General features: G+C 36.0%; 2 protein-coding genes across 3 annotated transcripts in view; one reads left to right on the plus strand and one right to left on the minus strand.

The window, feature by feature from the left end:
• Window positions 1-14,944, plus strand: part of PHF10 (PHD finger protein 10) — a 21,523-nt gene extending 6,579 nt beyond the window's left edge. The window contains exons 4-13 of the mRNA XM_014307916.2: window positions 1-113; window positions 914-997; window positions 2,413-2,546; window positions 2,658-2,807; window positions 3,907-4,016; window positions 5,442-5,595; window positions 8,030-8,185; window positions 12,876-12,984; window positions 13,247-13,435; window positions 14,707-14,944. The exon at window positions 1-113 is cut by the window's left edge and continues 27 nt beyond it. Of these exons, the coding sequence (XP_014163391.2) occupies window positions 1-113; window positions 914-997; window positions 2,413-2,546; window positions 2,658-2,807; window positions 3,907-4,016; window positions 5,442-5,595; window positions 8,030-8,185; window positions 12,876-12,984; window positions 13,247-13,435; window positions 14,707-14,792 (1,285 nt within the window). The 3' untranslated portion in view covers window positions 14,793-14,944. The remainder of the gene's footprint in view (window positions 114-913; window positions 998-2,412; window positions 2,547-2,657; window positions 2,808-3,906; window positions 4,017-5,441; window positions 5,596-8,029; window positions 8,186-12,875; window positions 12,985-13,246; window positions 13,436-14,706) is intronic.
• On the minus strand, window positions 13,615-17,966 carry CUNH6orf120 (chromosome unknown C6orf120 homolog). Of its 2 annotated transcripts, none has more exons than XM_031058752.1 (2): window positions 17,848-17,966; window positions 13,615-16,705 (listed from the first exon to the last, which is right to left on the minus strand). In XM_031058752.1, exon 2 carries the CDS (start codon window positions 16,660-16,662, stop codon window positions 16,105-16,107), a length of 558 nt encoding a protein of 185 aa, XP_030914612.1. In that variant the 5' UTR covers window positions 16,663-16,705; window positions 17,848-17,966; the 3' UTR covers window positions 13,615-16,104. The 2 variants fall into 2 exon arrangements, with proteins under 2 accessions (XP_030914612.1, XP_005423275.1); XM_005423218.3 differs by having other exon boundaries at window positions 17,765-17,951.

Below are 17,966 nucleotides of genomic sequence, written 5' to 3' on the forward strand. Positions count from 1 at the left end.
TGAAAATTTGATAGAATACAAATGGCCACCTGATGAAACAGGAGAATACTATATGCTTCAGGAGCAAGTCAGTGAATATTTGGGTGTGACTTCCTTTAAAAGAAAATATCCAGGTATTTATTTTTAAAGTTTTTCTTCTAAAAGCTTGTGTCCTTAAACAGTTTGGATGTAGTCTGTGCTTCTTTGACTGTAGGATGAGCTAACTGTTAAAAAAAAAGACCCAGGAAAAGTAGACCTGGGTTATACTTGTACTTCATATTTTCATTACTGGAAATATAATGCATCCACTGGTTTTCAAAGTAATATAAGATTTTGTGGTATTGCCACTGAAAATTTGCAAACAAGTCTGATTTGAGGGTTAGATCAACAAGTACTGTTAGAAAACTGATGTCAATTTTATTTGTAGTGATTTGTTGATGATTTCTTACTATAACTGGATCTCTCTATTCTGTTTCCTGAATTGTGGCAACATTCCTACACTGTGGAAAAATATTTAAAAATATGTGTGTGGAGGTTCTAGTATTTGAGCCTCCGTTATCCAGAATTGTCAAATCTGGCTCTTTGTTGGGGAATTTATTTTTAAAAGTTATGGTAAAAGAAAAAATACTACACTTCCAGTGCTTGGTAAAATTTTCTGTGTCTGAACTTATACATCAGGTTTCTTTAGTTTTTATGTAAATCATAACTGTAGAGAGGGTCTTGACCTACTATACGTCAAGGAGATTTATCATGTCCCTACATTGTTTGTTAAATTTAAAATTAATTTTTGAAGTTGTCATGTTTCTTGAAATAGCAGTGTAATATAGGCTCTAGCTGCCTGGAAACAAAACTGTTGAAATGTTTTGACAGTGTTTATGGGGGAGTTTCAGTTACTGTACCCATTTTTATTTCTTTGTTTTGGTTTTTTTTTGAGATTTAGAAAGGCGAGATTTATCTCACAAGGAGAAACTCTACCTCAGAGAACTAAATGTTATCACAGAGACTCAATGCACACTAGGTAAGAAAACAAATTGTTAGACTTCTTATTACAATATAAAAAGTATGGCACTCTGAAAAAGGGGTTCAGTTTGGTAGAGAATTATTGCATCTCTCTCAACTGCAAATATAAATTCTGAAATTAAAACTGATTTATTTTTGATTTAGTAAATTGGCCATGTTGTATCAGTATTCCAGATTTATTATTAACAGATATATTTTGCATCTATTCTAATTACATAGAGGGGATTTTTCTATATTCTAAATTAACTTGTAGAACCTTTTCTCTTAGAAAAGAGACCACCATAGTAGTGTGGTCTCATATATATACATTATATGTACATACATGCATGGTGGTATATATTGCATATATATGTACAGAGTGTCTTTATATACGTTAGTGTTATTTTGCTGCATTGCACTGGAGGCCTGCAGACATCAGTGTATCTTAAATGGTTCAGCTTCTATGTTAGAAATTAGAACAGTGTGTTTTAAATCACTTGAATATACTTGAAATGGATTGATGTAATTTCTGAGGCTTTTATTGAAAGGACCTTTTTCTTACTCTTCTGATATATATGACTTGGACATGTAGAGTTTAAATTATGGTGCCATGGGTTTTTTTCTGTGTATCATGGGTCTGTGAAAATGTCATGTCATTTTATATGCTAATAATCTTTAGTATACCACCTTTATTTCTCACCTGTGAGCTATTTTTTTAACTTAACTATACATAAAAGAACTGTATCTAATTTTTATATATAGAGGTGAAATGTTTCATTCTACCTCATATATCCAATAGAGATGTGTGCAAACTACCCGTGTTTATAAAATTATAGTTATAATCAGTGGTAGTGACATAAATCATTCCATGCTATTGTCCATGTGTGGAGATCAGTTGTGTTGGAGCCTTCAGGGAAGGAGATCTGCATTGTAGCTTCAAACTGAGGCATTCTGACTTCTGAGCATGAAATGCTTTAATTGGGAGTCAGGAGTCTATGTGCGGTTTGCTGCTCTGAATTGCTCTCCTAACAATTCTTCCCTGACTTGTATAGAGACTTTATGTAAACCTCTTAATTTCAGTAAAGGTTCTGCAGGGTAATGAAACTTAGGCAGCACTGGAAACTGAAACTAACAGTACATGAGATCCCATCTAGAACAAAGGTTCTGCCTCAGCAGTGAGTTTAAGTAGGTGATTGAGTCGGTGTGAAGGTGTCTGTAGCTGTAAGTAATGACACGAGTCTTGAGTACAGGCAAACTCCCAGTCAGCCTTGAAAGCTAAATGGCACAAGTTTGCTGCTACTTGAGAAGGAAAAGCATTGTGACAGCAGGTTGTTGTCTTAAGCTACTCAAAAACTTTGAGTTGATCATTGTGAGATATAAATAACCTACAGTTACTTTTGCCAGATAGCATAATTATTACTTTATTTATTTTAGGTCTAACAGCTTTGCGTAGTGATGAAGTAATTGATCTCATGATTAAAGAATACCCTGCCAAACATGCTGAGTATTCTGTTATACTGCAAGAGAAAGAGCGGCAGCGAATAACAGATCATTACAAAGAGTATTCTGTAAGTAATTACCACTTAAGTGAACCAAATCTGCAGTGGAAGTGTGAGAAAAGGTTCTTCTCGAGCTGATAGTGAAATGTATGTGAATTAATATAATTGTTTTTATTCCAGCAAATGCAGCAACAGAACACACAGAAAGTAGAAGCCAGTAAAGTTCCAGAATATATTAAAAAAGCTGCCAAGAAAGCTGCAGAATTCAACAGCAATTTAAACCGAGAGCGGATGGAAGAAAGAAGAGCCTATTTTGATTTACAGACTCATGTGGGTAGATTTAAATTTCTTACCAATTGTGAGGAAGGAGCTCCTTGCTTGTTTTAATGAAGTTGGTTTTGTAACCATTTTAGCTATTTTTGGGGGGGTGATTAATGGGTAACACTGCTAAAAATAATAATCTAAATATATTTAACCTGCAGACTTTTTAAACTTGAAAATACTTGTCTCAGAAAGCTCTAAAAATCTCAGTGTTACTTTGTTATCATGTCTTTATTCTGATAGTCTTAGCATAAAACTAAGACCGTTGTTTATTCATATAAATGGCTAATTCTCCTTTCAATACCTCCAAAATTTTGCCTGACAATACCTGAAGTGAAAAAGAAAACTATTTTACACATAAAAAGTGTGCTTGTCAATATTATGGCCTTTTTTTTTGTTATTTGTTGTATTATTTTTGTATTGCATATGTTACATGCCTCTGTGCTTGATTAAAAAAAAACATCTGGCATTTTGAAGCAGTGCTGTTCTGCTTCTATAGAGGCAGTAAAGCAAAAACTTTCTCTGCAAATTGTTACTGGCAGACAATTATGGAAAGTTTTCATTTTCCTGGTATTGACCATGTTAGAGACAAGATAGTCGATAATTACTTCTATTTCCTTCTAAGAGAAGGAAGGCTTATTGTGTAAGCTTCTCCTTTCCATTGTATTATGTATTTATATATTAATGGATTTTTTTTTATAGTACAGTCTGGTTTCAGAATTAGATGGCACATTCTTTCTACTCTAAAACAATATGGAACAACAGTGATAATTCTTGCTAAAGATGGCAGTCACAAAGGTTAATGTTTACTGTTTCAATTGCTAGATTATAATTTCAATATTATTTTTCACAGTGTACTGTTTAAAGGGGTTTTACCTAATCTTTGTTCAATCCACTAGATACTTAGGGATTGGATTTAATCCATGATACTGTTTTGGGATCTCTTAGAATTTTAATGCATTGAATTTCTCGTGGGAGAACTCAGGTAGCTGTTTCCATTCAGTAAAACTGGCAAGTTAAAATAATCCTTGGAGGAGTATTTGGTGAGGAAGGCTCAACTGTTTGTGTGTGAAACAAAAATGTCACTGTTTTATATTAAACAATGCAGATTATCCAGGTGCCTCAAGGAAAATACAAAGTCTTGCCTACAGAGAGAACAAAGGTTAGTCCTTATCCAGTGGCTCTCATACCCGGCCAGTTCCAGGAGTACTACAAAAGGTATTTTAAAAGCATTCCAGCTGCCAATTTTGTTGCACTGTTCTCTTCTGTCTCCATCTAACAGGTGGAAAACATTCCACTGTTTTTGCATTAAGGTTTCAAATTAATTTTAGTTTTAGACACTTGATAGTCTTCAAAGATGCATAGTGTGACAGCTGTTGTTAAGAAAACAGTACTGACTGCAAGAGCACTGTCTGCTGAGGTATTGCAGTGCCTGAGATTTAGCCTGCTCAAGTATTTACCATGGTAAAAAGGGACATGGATTTCACTCCTGCCACCCTCCTGTTTACTTATCATCTGCCTCTGCACGTGTGCTAAAATTAACGTTTTTGTATCTAAGTGTTGTTATGCTGTCTTCTGATCACGAGTGTTGCTGTTCCATTTTGAATTTTAGAAACTTTTTAAAAAAGGTTTGGTCTTGTGGTTTAAGTTTGATGTTGGATTTGTAAGTGAGAGAGAAAGACATTGCAAACTGGATCTTTACATTTCATGAAAAATGTGTTACTTGACTGTTGACATAAATTTAAGATTTTATTAGCAGTGTGCTACCGTTGAACAAATCCGTACAGATTTGAAGATTTTGCTGAAGTCTTATTATTTTACAATAGAGATAGTATTCATGCTATATGTGTTTGGTTTTCTGTGTAGAAGCTCTTTGTCTGCATGTGCCTTGCTCCTTCTAGTGTTCATAAAGCCCACCCCAAATTTGCATGTTACAGGATGTTCCTCAAGGACTTCAGTTTTATTAAATCATTTGAATTAAAGTTACTTCATGTTATGTTTATTTTGCAACTGTAAACTGCTAGTGAAACTGCTTTTCCATCTCAGTAAAGGACATGACCTTTCATAATATGCAGCAAAATGGTATCCTGTTGCTTACAATGGTTGTCCTCAGCAGTAAGAGGACTTCCACTTTTTTCTTAGTCTTTAAGGCTAAAAAGGGTGGATTATGCATGTTGAGCTGTATCTGGCTCTAAGCAGTGAGATTACACCTTTACATTCATCTGAAACTACATATTCTTGTTTTCTTGCATTTTTTTGTTCTTAATAATCAGCTATACCGCTCTGTTGTTTACTTTGCTTTGGGAATGTTTGTGTGCCCTGGGTTAGAATTGCGCACATCTTACGGGGCACAGTACATGGATAAAAAAATGTATGGTCTGTTGGGCATAGTAAGATGGATTGGGTAAAACTTTGCAAATTGTGTTCTATGAATATCTGCTTTACAAAGAAGACAAGTAATATACATGGCATCACATTTGGGAGGAGAAATTAGTGTGTTTCCTTTGTTTTCAGAACTGCATGTTTTTATTTGCCTTCCTGAAAAAAAGGAGACTTATTAAATAAAGTCTCTGCATACTGTGTGACTTAATACTTATGCATAAAGTACACATGAATGAATGCATTTTATTTATTTAACTTCAGATACTCTCCAGATGAACTTCGTTACCTGCCATTAAATACAGCTCTTTATGAACCTCCTTTGGATCCAGAGCTGCTTACACTGGACAGTGATGGAGATTCAGATGATGCAGAAGAAGGGCGAGGTGATGAAAAAAGGAAAACCAAAGGCAATTCGGTGAGACAAATTGAAAGTATTCTTGAACAAAAAAATCCTTTTCCTTGACTTTTGTTAGTTTAATTAGTTCCTTAGATTCTTTTAACATTTGTAAAATGAAGGGAAGACCTTTTTTACTACTTCTGTTTATTTCATAACATTGCTCTCCATTGCTTTTTGGTTTTGGTCCATTTTCAGAGTAAATTGAACAAATATTTCAGGCCTTTTCTTCCTTTTTTAAAATTTTCTTTTGTTTGTTTTGTTTTGTTTAAAGAAATTTTGAAGAAACTTCCCAATGCAGCTCTTCATTATAGCCTTTTTCTGAAGGGGAAGTTGCTGGCATTTCTGAGGAGAATGAATATTATAGTTCAGGTCACAGTATATTTTGCTGTTGGAAGTCCCACAGAATCTGTCCCCAAAGCAAAGGTGTTGATAACCTCATAACTTTTTTGTGATGTGGAAGCAGCAAGCACTAAGTATAGTAGTGGTAATTTAATTCCAATTTAAAAAGAGGGTAAAAAACATTGTGGGTTTTTTTTGCTTTACAATACATCTTTTAAAAGATATTTATGTTCTCTCCACTATGCAAATGCAAAATTAACTGCTAGCTGAAACTTAAAGGAAACTTCCACATACGTACCTTGATAGTACTGTAATGCACAAGAGCCAGCTGAGATTCAAATCAGCTGAGTACAGCTGAACCGTTGGTGTATTGGTGCAGTTTGTATGTTGGGGACAATCTCTTTCCAGAAGTTTAATTCTAATTTAACAGCAGTGGAATTTCGCAGTGCATTTAGCAATTTCTAGCATGATTGATGAACATGTTTGATGGTGGGTATGTACAATTCTAAATTTTGTCATGTAAATATTTATCTTCTTTGAATTTTGTAAGAAACTTATAATTGAAGAAAGGAAGAGGTCAGCTTGTAGGTTAACAAAAAGAGAGAGAGGTGTTTAATACTGTTTCTGCTTGCATTTTTTGATAAGAAATCATAGAAACATAGCATGCTGAATGTCAACTCAAGTTTTCAGTTTAATCACACTCCATCTTTTTTACAGTTGGTCATTTGGTCTTTAACCATTTTTCCCCAGTTTCCTTTTCCATTTAATTCCGTTCTTATTAATGGTAAAGAAAACTAACTGGACCAAGCAGGCTATCCTCTTGATTTTTCACAGAGGCTCAGAAATCTTTTTTTTTGGTGACCAAATGCAGAAGGAAAAATGTCCCCGAGTTTGAATAGTGTAGAGAAGTGAGGAAGATTGATAATCAGGTTCCTGAGAAGTGGTTTTGGCTGTGGGAGCAGGGGTTCTTAGCTGGTTAGTCATTGAGGTGGGCATGTAGTTCAGAAGAAAAACAGAGGTGGGGCATGGTCAGATTTGGAGTATCTACCATTTGTCAGATCTCCCTGGTGAGTGCCACAATACAGTTTATAACTTCTCCTTTTTCACACCTCCCCCTGCTCCATTGTCGGAGTTGGTAGCAGTTTTCTTTTCTGCAGTGTTTTAATGGGTCTGACCTAAGTAACCCTTCCGCTGAAATACTGGTGAAACCTACCATTTCTTGTTGCCACATAGTTCAGTCTGCTTTTCTGTTACACTCCGCCATTTGCTCTGTGTCTGTTTTGTCTGTTCTGATTTTAGGTCCTAGGGCACAGGCTGATTACTATTGTGTTTTTACAGAGTGTGTTTTAATGTAGGGCACCATTGTTATTTGGCCTCTTGGGTTTTGTTGTAATAAATGTGAGTAATCACACTGCTTCCTTCTGGAGCTTTTTGGAAGCCTTTATTAACACTTTTCTGAGAAAAGTCTTGTGCTGCTGCTCTTAATTATGCCTACATTGATCTCTCACCATCTTTGAACCTCTTCCCCTCTTTCTTGCCTCCTTATTACTCAAAAAAAAAAAGAAGCTTTGCTGCAAAATAAATTCTGTTGTTTGGTTCTGTATTAAATATGAAAGTGTGTTTTGCCATTGATGGCATTCTTCTGCTGCAGTCCAAATTAAATACTTAGATTGCTCCTGGTGAAAACAGTAGGTGAGGGTGGCAGAAAAAAACCTTCACATGTTTAATTCATGGCAGTCCTTGTGTGCTTTAAATGCATGACAAGGGCACTTTTAACTTTTTGCTGGCCCTTTACGTTGTAAACAGCGTATTGCATTTAGTTGATTTCTTGCTGATTTCTAATGAAAACACTTCAGAGAATTATACTGTTGTGCTCCCCACACTGGTACCAAGACCAACTGCAAAAACATGACTGCTGATGCAGTCTCTTAAACCAGAAAAAAACAGATGATGAATGTTGTGAACAAAGGTGTTCTAGATTGTGATAAACCCCATGCTTTTGCAGAAGGAATGACATTTCCTTCTCTTACTTTAGTTGACTCTAAGGGGCGTAGGAAAGACTTGTCTGTCTATCCAAAAAAAAAAAAATATAGCTATGGTATTTTTATTATAGGACAATTCGTCTGGCAATGTATCTGAAGGTGATTGCGCCACAGACAACCAGGAGGATTCTTTTCAGGGAAGACAAAAAACAAGAGACAAAAGTGCTACTCCAAGAAAAGATGGTTCCAAACGTTCTGTATTACCCAAATCAGTTCCTGGGTACAAGGTCGAAGAAAAAAGCCCCTGACTGAATTTTACTCACCAGCTTCTTCCTGAAATATTTGGTTTTTTTAATAATGTGGAACTTCTGCTTGCTGTACTTCACTAGCTGTTCTCCTGTTGTGTGCTCCATCTGTTTGCTTCCTTATTTCCTTTTTGCTTATATTTCGTGTGGGGCTTTTCTTTACCCTAGCTGTACAGTGGCCTCCTATTGGGTTAACTTCTTAGATTCATAGCAATAACGCTAGAAAAATTCATTGTGGATTTATCACTGGAACTCAACATCTTTCTGTCTGCTTTAACATAGCAGTCAGAAATATGCGCCAGTTTGAAGCTAGCATTCACTGTCTGTTACTTTTTTTCCTATTTTGTATGGCAGCATACCAAGAGATCAGTCCTATAAAGTGCAGCAGTATGGCTGAGCATATTGTTACAACATTAATTTTAAATACAGCCTTTTATCCTGTGATATTATGATGTATAGGATGGAAGGCAAAAAGCTTACTACAGCTGTATAGGCCACACTATGTAACCCCTGTAGTAGTATTTGGAAAATAGCTTTTTATGTAGTTCATACTATGTAGTAACATTTGTGGGCAATATGCTTTTATCTAAACTAGAAATTTGGTGAGGATATTAAGACACTTCAGCTATCACGCAGTGATTGCCGAACCTAAGACCCCAATCTTCAGTGTTTCTATATAATAATTTCAAGAATTATGATAAAAATACTTTTCAGAAGAAGTGGGAATTGACATGCATTGTTCATATGTTACTATTCTGCATACTGAGAGAGGATCTGAATAAACTGTAACACATTTAAAGCAAGTAATTGTCTAGTCCTGTTCCACTGAGAGGAATGAGAATTTTCCATTAACTTAAGCGGGAGCAGGAATAGATCCATACAGAAGGCAAACACTAAGTTAAGATAGGGTTGAGTGTTTACCAGTGAGGATTGCTTATTAATAGTTATGGGACAGGGAACATTTTTGTCAGTGACAAGTTTGTACATACTGAGAATCTGTCTCAGCAAAAGTGAGCTGTTGATGGCTTGCATTTTATGTTTTTAAATATTTACTATCTGTGTTTACCAAGTTAATAGTAAATAAACTATAACTTACAATAAGAAGCTAATTTTCAGCAACAATTGGACAGCTTTGATAAATTTCCTCTACATACAGTATCTGTACAAGTTCATAACAGACAGCAAGCTCCAGTTGCTTTTTCTGTTTTCAGGAACTTATTAAGAAATGCGTGAACTGTGTAGATTTAGAATGTGGTTACCACATATATATATATATTTTTTATATGTAACTTTGCAAGAAGTTGTAGACATAGAATGCATTGCAGTATTCCCATGAACATGAAATCCAAAGATGAAGGCTGAAATTTTTCTTTAGCTTTGTTTAACTTGACATTAGAAATTGTGTAGTTTACAGAAGCTTCACTTAGCTGCGAGATGCCCAAGTGTTTGATTAGTTGAATCTATTTAATGGCCTTATGAATGCATAGAGAGAGAACTGGTGGAGCAGAGCTTTGGTTTGAACTTAAAATTGTAGAAGAGTGGTAGTAGTATACAGCACTGCATTTTGAGAATGGATTCCCACAGCAATTACTTACTGTGATTCTGTCAGTAACAAGGTCTTTGTTACAGTGCCTCATCTTTACAATGTCAACATACATTGCCTGCATCAACCGTCCAGCTGTTGTTAAGTCAGGGGTGGTGATGATGTGTTAGGAGGATGAGAGGATTGGCTTTCTTGTTTGTGGGAACGTTTGAAATACTACAAAAAGACAAATTACATGAGTTGTTTTAATGGGCAAGACAATGATTCTTGTTTGTGAGTCTATGAAAACACCAGATAACAATATACCTACCATATGTGCCTGCATGTTAAGGCACTTTGAGCCGAAGGCTTAACTGACTCAAAATGTTTTCCCTGTGAAGTCTCTATAATACTTTTGTTCTATATTGTTCTCTAATATTGGACTATTTTTGTAGGACACTAATCTTTTGGTTATATGTAGTTAAAATTAAGGGATAATTGCTATGGCATCAGCATATATATGTATAGCCACGTCATGAGTATTACAGGATTCCATACATTTCCACTGAGTTATTTTCAAGTAAAAGAAATACTGTATTTTATATGGAGTCTTTTTTATTGTCAGTTCTTTAACAAAGAACGATTAGCATGTGTTTTACATTTTGTCATGTTACAAGTAGTGAGTCTGTTGCTGCAGGACTGACTGCTACAATTGCACACACAGGGTACTGTTAAAAGTACAAAAGATTTTTTTGCACATAAAACTGAAATGTATTGAGTATCTTTATTTTGCAACACTTCTGTTTTGGGTCACTGTATATGAAAATGTAATGCTTTGCATTCAGAATAGGATGTTATAAAAATGGTGTAGTTGGAAAGCTTACTTTGAGAGCTGCAGCACAGCAGCATGGAAGTGAAAACCTACACATCACAGTCATCATTTTGACCCTGCATTCATTTTCTCTCATATCTTATCCCAATAAGATGGGGATATCGAAAGCAAAATTTACTCCTAATGAGATGGGATATTGTGACTTCCCCTTTGGAATTGACAGATTTTTAATAGCATTTCTAAAAGCCATTTATGGTGGTAGAATGGAACTGGATTAAAATGTGAATAGTCTTGATTTTTTAAAATTTTTTGTTGTTGTTGTTTTTGTAAAAATACTTCCATACTGTTGGAACTTCATTCTTAAAAGGCTGTGATGCTCACCCCCCCTTAATATTCACAGTTTCTAATGAATACAGGTTAGTGAACTAAGTCTAGATGGAAGCACTGTTAATAAATGCATCTGTAGCAATGTCTACCTTGAGAGTTATGTGTATCAGAATGTGAACTGCACACACCTGTAACACTTGGATGTGTCCAAAAAGCAGCTCACTTTGGCTGGAGTACTGGAGAGTGTGCTGTTGTATATTAAAGGCAGTAAAATACAAATCTGTAACAAGCCAGAACTCTGATTAGAAAAGTTTGCTTGCTATTCTGGAAAGGCTTGGTTTCTTAGATTACAATACAATTTAAAAATAGCCTAAACAATGGAAGGGTAAATGCTGCCACACTGACAAGGTTTAAGCATGTGCCACTTTTGTTGGGAGGAGCAGGGTATAAAGGTATACATGTAGGACACGTAGTATAGTTAACAGTAAAAGAGTTTATGCGTGGTTTTCCTTCCATTATATTTATTATTTTGTAGAGATGTTTGTGTGTTAGACTTCTTTTACTGTTTATTATATTTATGTATAAAACAGATTGACTTTGCTTTTTTAAAATAAATAAGCAAAAAAATGTCTGTGAATGCCTCTGTCATCTTTTGAAGGAAGTTACCTATAAACATTTGGTGTGGTGTTTTGCTTTCTTGAATAAAACTCCTTAGACCGAACAATTTGATACAGGCTGTAGCCATGTTTTGACACGAAAAGCACATTGAAAACTTCAGAAAACTTAAAGCAATACATCCTGATTTTAGAAATGAGTCAAGATACTAATTACCTTGCTAGGTGCTGTCAAAAACTGGCTGGGGAAATAAACACACTTAAAGATAAGTTGTATTGCAAAAGAGCTTTGTAATTTTATTTATTTATTTATTTATTTATTTTGTGTTTTCACTTTTTAAATTTGTTTTAAAATTAAACCTCATTCTTCTCCCCACGAGTGGTTGGTAGTTGACTGGGATTCTTCTTACTGACAAGCTGTTTAGAGCCTTCAGCTCCCTCTGCTAGTTGGGTCTTTGCAGCAACGTTGTTTTTAAAAACTGGTGCTAGTCAGTTTAACATCAGTGAGTACTACATTAATTGTAGACTACATTTCTCACTGAGTTCATTATGCAGCAGTCAAAGCTCAACAATGTAACTACTGCCATGTTTCTGAAATTCAGAATGCTCTAATTCTTCCTAAGGCCTCATCAGGATGACACTCTGGTTGTATCTATGGAGTTGACGTACAGAATACCTAGGCAGATGTTTCACATGTTAACAGCCTCCTATTTCTCTTACACTTTAAATGGATCTCATGGACCCAGACACACTTTAGATGATAACTTAGAAAAATTATAAATGTAAAAATCTCTAGTCAAATGCAAGGCTTTTGTTTCTTAAATGATTATGACTGGATACAAGAAGGAATGATAAAAGGAATACAGCCCTGTATACAGCATAGCTAACCATGTAATTTGAAACTGAAGATAGAAAAAATCAAGTTTCTTGTTTTTATAATTAATTTTCTATATGTAGGGACAAATGTAATGCAAAAAAACCCCTATATATTTCCTTCACATACAGGAGATCCACACAGAAGTTCATAAAGAGTATTCTATATTGGAAGAATCTTCCTGAAATTTTTCACCCTATGTCACATTTAGTTTACCATGAGAAGAATGTTAGCTGATGAATTAATAGGAAGAGGCAAGTACATGCTTTTGATCCAGTTGGATTTACATAAAACTCACTATGTATGACAAATGGAAAATTTTATGTAATTTAATCTATGATTTTTTCAGTGCTGCTGCTTGTCAGTGATTGTCACGTGTTTCAGGGATCACACATCCTGACAAATAGTTTATTGATTTTAATAGTTAAGGAGATAGATGACATTTCCTGTTGAATCTGTAAATTCTTCTGGAATGAATTTATAGCCCTCTTCTACCCTTCCAGCCAAAGGTCATTCCAAATGCTATATGTGGAATTTGTCTGAAGGGTAAGGAGTCCAACAAGAAAGGAAAACCTGAAGCTCTTATACATTGCTCCCAGTGTGACAACAGTGGTGAGTATCTACATCCACTAAGTCGATTCCTAAGGATCCAGATCTGTTTGTGGACATATTTAGTGTACTCCATGTGTAGCAGGAGTTCAGTTGCCTTTTCTGTCCTTTGTTACGACCCCATCTCTCTTTCATGTTCTCTGTGCTCACGCTGTGGGATCTCACCAGGAGGTGAGCTAAGCTTCATGTTTGGTAAAAGCAAACAGTCTAACTAATTTTAAATTTCATTTCAGGCATAAAAGTAATAATACTGGTTTTAATTTAGGCCATCCTTCTTGCCTTGATATGACCCCGGAGCTTGTTGCTATGATTAAGACTTACCCTTGGCAATGTATGGAGTGTAAAACGTGCATTATATGTGGGCAGCCTCACCATGAAGAAGAAATGATGTTCTGTGATGTATGTGACCGTGGTTATCACACCTTTTGTGTGGGGCTTGATGCTATCCCTTCAGGTAATAAAGTAAAAGTTACTTGTTCCCTTCCCTCTTCCTCTTGAGTCCTGGGCTCATTCTCAGAATTAATACATGAACTAATGAATTAATACATATTCTTTTGAAAGAATAGTTTAAAACAAGTGTGAAGAGTAAGAATAAGAAACAGTATAGGAAAGCATTCACACTATAGGACCCGATTTTTTTACTAAGCTTTATTTCTATATATTTGGTTGTGCACAGTTAAACCTCACATTTCCTGTGCAGGAAATATAATTGGCTTTTACAGCATAACCCAAACAGGCTCGCTCAGAACTATGTTTTTTCCATATCCACAGAATACTGACAATAATTACCTCTTTTCACTGAAGAAACTTGTAAAATAAACTGTATTGCTGCATATTGCTAGAGTGTAGCTTTCACATTAATTGTGCTGTTTCAGCTTCTAAATGAAATAGTTGTCCCAATTTAGTATTTGTAAATATCTCTTTAAATCCTTTCATTCCCTTTTTTATTCTTAAACATCAAAACTGCAACAGAAGTACCTCCACAGGTGGGCAGGCAAGCCAGTAGCTTTAAATTGCCAAGACACTCATATCTACTGCCCATATCAGGGCAGTAGAAAGAAAATAACAGGTGGTACTGTTGCTTTACATGTAGTTCTATGTCCATGGTAAGTTCATGAATATGTATTCAGTGGCAGTGACAGTATTCCCTGGACAGTACTTAAAACACACTGTACTGCCCCATTTTGGGAAGCACTGGAGCTAGCTGTCACTTTTGTGCAGGTTCTGTGGCTGATTTCACTTTGAGGCTGACCTAGGAATATAATCAAAATAGATTATATGTCTACAAAACTACAAAATTACCAAAACAGCCTTTGATTCCAGCTGTTGTAATAAAAAGTTAAATGCTTCCCCAGCTGCCATTGATTTCTGCTCTGGGTAACTTCACAACCTTGAACTGTAGTCATTCACCTGAAAATATAACCGGCAAACTCGAGCACTGTTTGTAAAGCTCTTACCTAATAACCACCTCCTTGGAGTGCTGGCACTTCTTGAGGTCCATGAAGATTGATGTAGCTACTGGTTACACATAATGAGTCTGCAAGGGAGTGTGAATTGTGTACGCTGCTTTATAGAAAAGATGCTTAATTTTAAAAGCATTTGTTGTTCGCTTTAAAGGAAATACTGCAAATAGATAAGCACCTAACAGAATGGTGAAGGGCTGCCTAAATAGGTAAGAGAGTAACAAACTTAGTTTCCCAATAATTGATAACTTTCTTTTCTTAGGTCGCTGGATTTGTGATTGTTGTCAGAAAGACCCTCCTGTACCCAGAAGAGGAGGAAGAAGGGGGAAAAACAGCAAGGAGGGCTAAGAAAGCCCTAAAAACTTGCTGTCCAAAACTTAACTGCACAAATTAAAGTGATACTCTGGTGCTATTTAATCAACCACTCTATAAGAGGAGCAATACCACTTTTTTTTCTTTTTACTAAATAAACTTTGTCTATATAGTGATTTTTTGTGATACAAGTCACTACTGTCTTGTCAGGTGTTGAGAGAGGCAAGCCAAATTACCACTCAAAAAAGAGAAGCTTTTCAATAATGAAATTTAAATTATACATGCATTTGTATAAAATTATAGCAACATACTTGTTTATTTCAGTGCACTTATCAGTAAGCCCTGTGAAAAGAAAATTACAGAGCAATTTCATGTACTTTATTTGCATAGCAACTGGTTATTCTGAAATACTCAACCAAAGCAAAAAGTATTCCTGGTAAAAGTAACTTCTAAGGAAGAGTAGGCATGAGATGACCTTCTTATAATATACTGTAAATCCCTTTCAGCATAAATTTTCTGTGCAAGCTAATGACTTATTCATAAATATGTGCTTGGAAAAAAAAATCAATCACAAAAAGCTATCAAGGGAAGTGTAAGAAAGCACCTCTCAAGTTTGAGATACCTGTATGCTGTGTTGTTTTTAATGAGACAAAAATGTCATATTGACAAGTAACAACAGCTGAAGGCTCCCTCTCCCTGCAGTAATAGCAAAGAATCAACATGCACTTGATTCAGGTCATGGATTTGTAGTGGTGATGAGTGACTGGACCAACCTCTGTTTGACAGATGGCTGATATAATGTAGAGCACACACAGTTAGAATACAGACCATCTATTCCCTTAGGTGATTGATTGTTTTCTCCTTCCTTCACCCTAAGCTCCTCAGCTTCATGAATACACTCAAACACATTGCTGATCAGTTTTACTGGAGATGCTTGCTCAGAAAAGAAGCAGGTTTTATTTTTAAATATGCTCTAAATTGAGAGGGGGACTGAAGTGCAGTAGTTTATTAATTTTTCTTTATAAAAAACAATAGAAAATACTGAATTGGATTTGATTTTCCTAAGCACCTATTTTAAGTGAATTTAACAAGACCCCAACTATACATTCATTTTTAAGCTCTGATCTCTGAAGAGCACTGCAAATACTGTCCTGGCTGCTCATTTTACATATTGGGGAGGATTTACAATATAAAATTAAATATGGCTTTTTCTCCCCACTTCCTTTCTGGTTTTGGAAATGTAACCTGAATATCTGTTCAGGAAACATAGTGAGTATTAAGTATAACAGCAAGTCATTCATACCAATTTCACAGGATGAAGTGTGAGTTAAGTCCAGTGTGTATCAATTTAAAAAAGGATTTCAAGTATTAATTTCAAGATTCCAATAAGTATAGTCCAGAAAACAGACTCCTCATCCTGAGATTCATCTTCTGTAGGCTGTGAGTATTTCTGGTTTGCCTCCATCTCCTCAGGGTTGTAAGAAGCCTCGCCAAACGGGTACTGTACAACTGTTCGATCGTAGTACACCTTCATTTCAAACTCGCTCTCCAGGTGAGAGGGGTGCCCGTAAATCCCTATTCCCACAGGGCGGCGGAAGTGTGCAGGCACGTGGACGATGTCCTGGCCACAAGTCACAGACTGTAACTCGTACTCGTCAAAGCTGGGGTGCAGTGTCACATCAGACACGTACAAGTCTGCGTCACCTTTTAAACTCCGCATCTGAAGAACGATCTTTCCCTCGTGATTTAGTCTCAAATAGCTGTAGTTTCCTGCTCCAATCTGACCTTGGACAACATGAAGAAGAATCCATTCCTCTGGTACGTCCTCTTCCTCAAAGGCATTTACCACAAATAGTACTTGAGCTGTCACAAATACTGTCAGGATTCTTCTCCAGTGTGTTGCCATGGTCTTCAGTTGTATTTGGATTCTTCCTGTGTCCGTGTTCTACCTTATGAATACAAAGCAAAATTTAGATTTTAGTATTTTTCCTTATGGGAAGTAAGCTATTTTTTTTAAATTTGGTCATTCTTATAAATCCTCTTCAGTCCATACAAATGTAACTTCAATTGTGTTCATTAACTTGTATTTTTTAATAGTCACAGAAACCAGTGCTAACTTTGTCAGAATAAAACGGCTTCCATTTTCAAAAGTTAAACAGAAATTAATCAAGCCAGTATTCTTTCAACCAAATTGACATAAAGACTTTAGTTTCATTCTACCTGCATGCATGCCAAACTTGACAGATACCCAGGAGGGATAAACCAATAATGATTTTAGCTTCACTTTAAAAAACCCGAAAAACAGTAAAGGAAAGGAAGGCTTTTGCATGCTTGAAGATGCTTAACTTTATATGAGGTGCTTAGTGCATCCTATTTGTTTTCCCATCCTCATCCTCTCAACTTCAAAAGACAGTAAAGGTGCAAATCTGGATGTGGACTTGAAGCAGTGGGCATTCCAGCTTGCATTGGGACGGAGTTAAACAAATTATCTAATGAAGTAATACATTAATTCATTATCTTGATGTATGGCTTGTTTCTAGGACCAAATTTGGCACACCTTCCCTGAAAAAAATGCGTTTACTTTCAAGAAGGTTTTGTTACAGTACAAACGCTCAGCTCTTTACAGCACTTGGGTACAAAAGATTAAGGTGAAGGGGAAAATGGAAAGGACTGCTGCAAGATCAAGGCTCTTACAGCCTATTCTGTCCTTGCTGCATGCTCCCACTCCAGCAGCCTGAGCATGCCTGCCACACTCCAGCCCTCTGAACAGCTGCACTAAGTCTCTGTGTGCAAAGCAGCAACTTCCAAACCTTGCTGAAGGCTTCCAAAGCATACAGCTGACTGAATTTGACATGCAAATCACAGGAGCCACAAGCCTGAACAACTTTATGTTTAAGAGGAAGATTCTCATCCCCTAATTCCTTCCATAAAGGCTACAATTATCTGAAACCAGAAAGCTGCCTGTAACTTGTTTTGTACCCTGCTAGCATCAAAACAAACTGCATTACCTCCACTGAGATGTCACTTAAATGTTAGAAGTTCTACAACTGAACAGATCCAGGGCAAAAAAAAATAGAAAAAAATGCTCAACTGTTTCTGTAGTTTCAGGTTTTCTGTCCCAGAGGCCTCTCTACTGCAAGGTCACAATTCTGCAAAGACAGCATAAAAGAACGAGGTGCAGCATATGCTGAACCTGCCAGACTGACAGAA

This window comes from Geospiza fortis, unplaced genomic scaffold, assembly GCF_000277835.1.
Source record: "Geospiza fortis unplaced genomic scaffold, GeoFor_1.0 scaffold381, whole genome shotgun sequence".
Classification (NCBI taxonomy): domain Eukaryota; kingdom Metazoa; phylum Chordata; class Aves; order Passeriformes; family Thraupidae; genus Geospiza; species Geospiza fortis.

Bases quoted from the DNA above. Each gene is read 5' to 3' on its own strand.
- CUNH6orf120 (XM_031058752.1), bottom strand. From the start codon at position 16,662: ATGGCAACACACTGGAGAAGAATCCTGACAGTATTTGTGACAGCTCAA.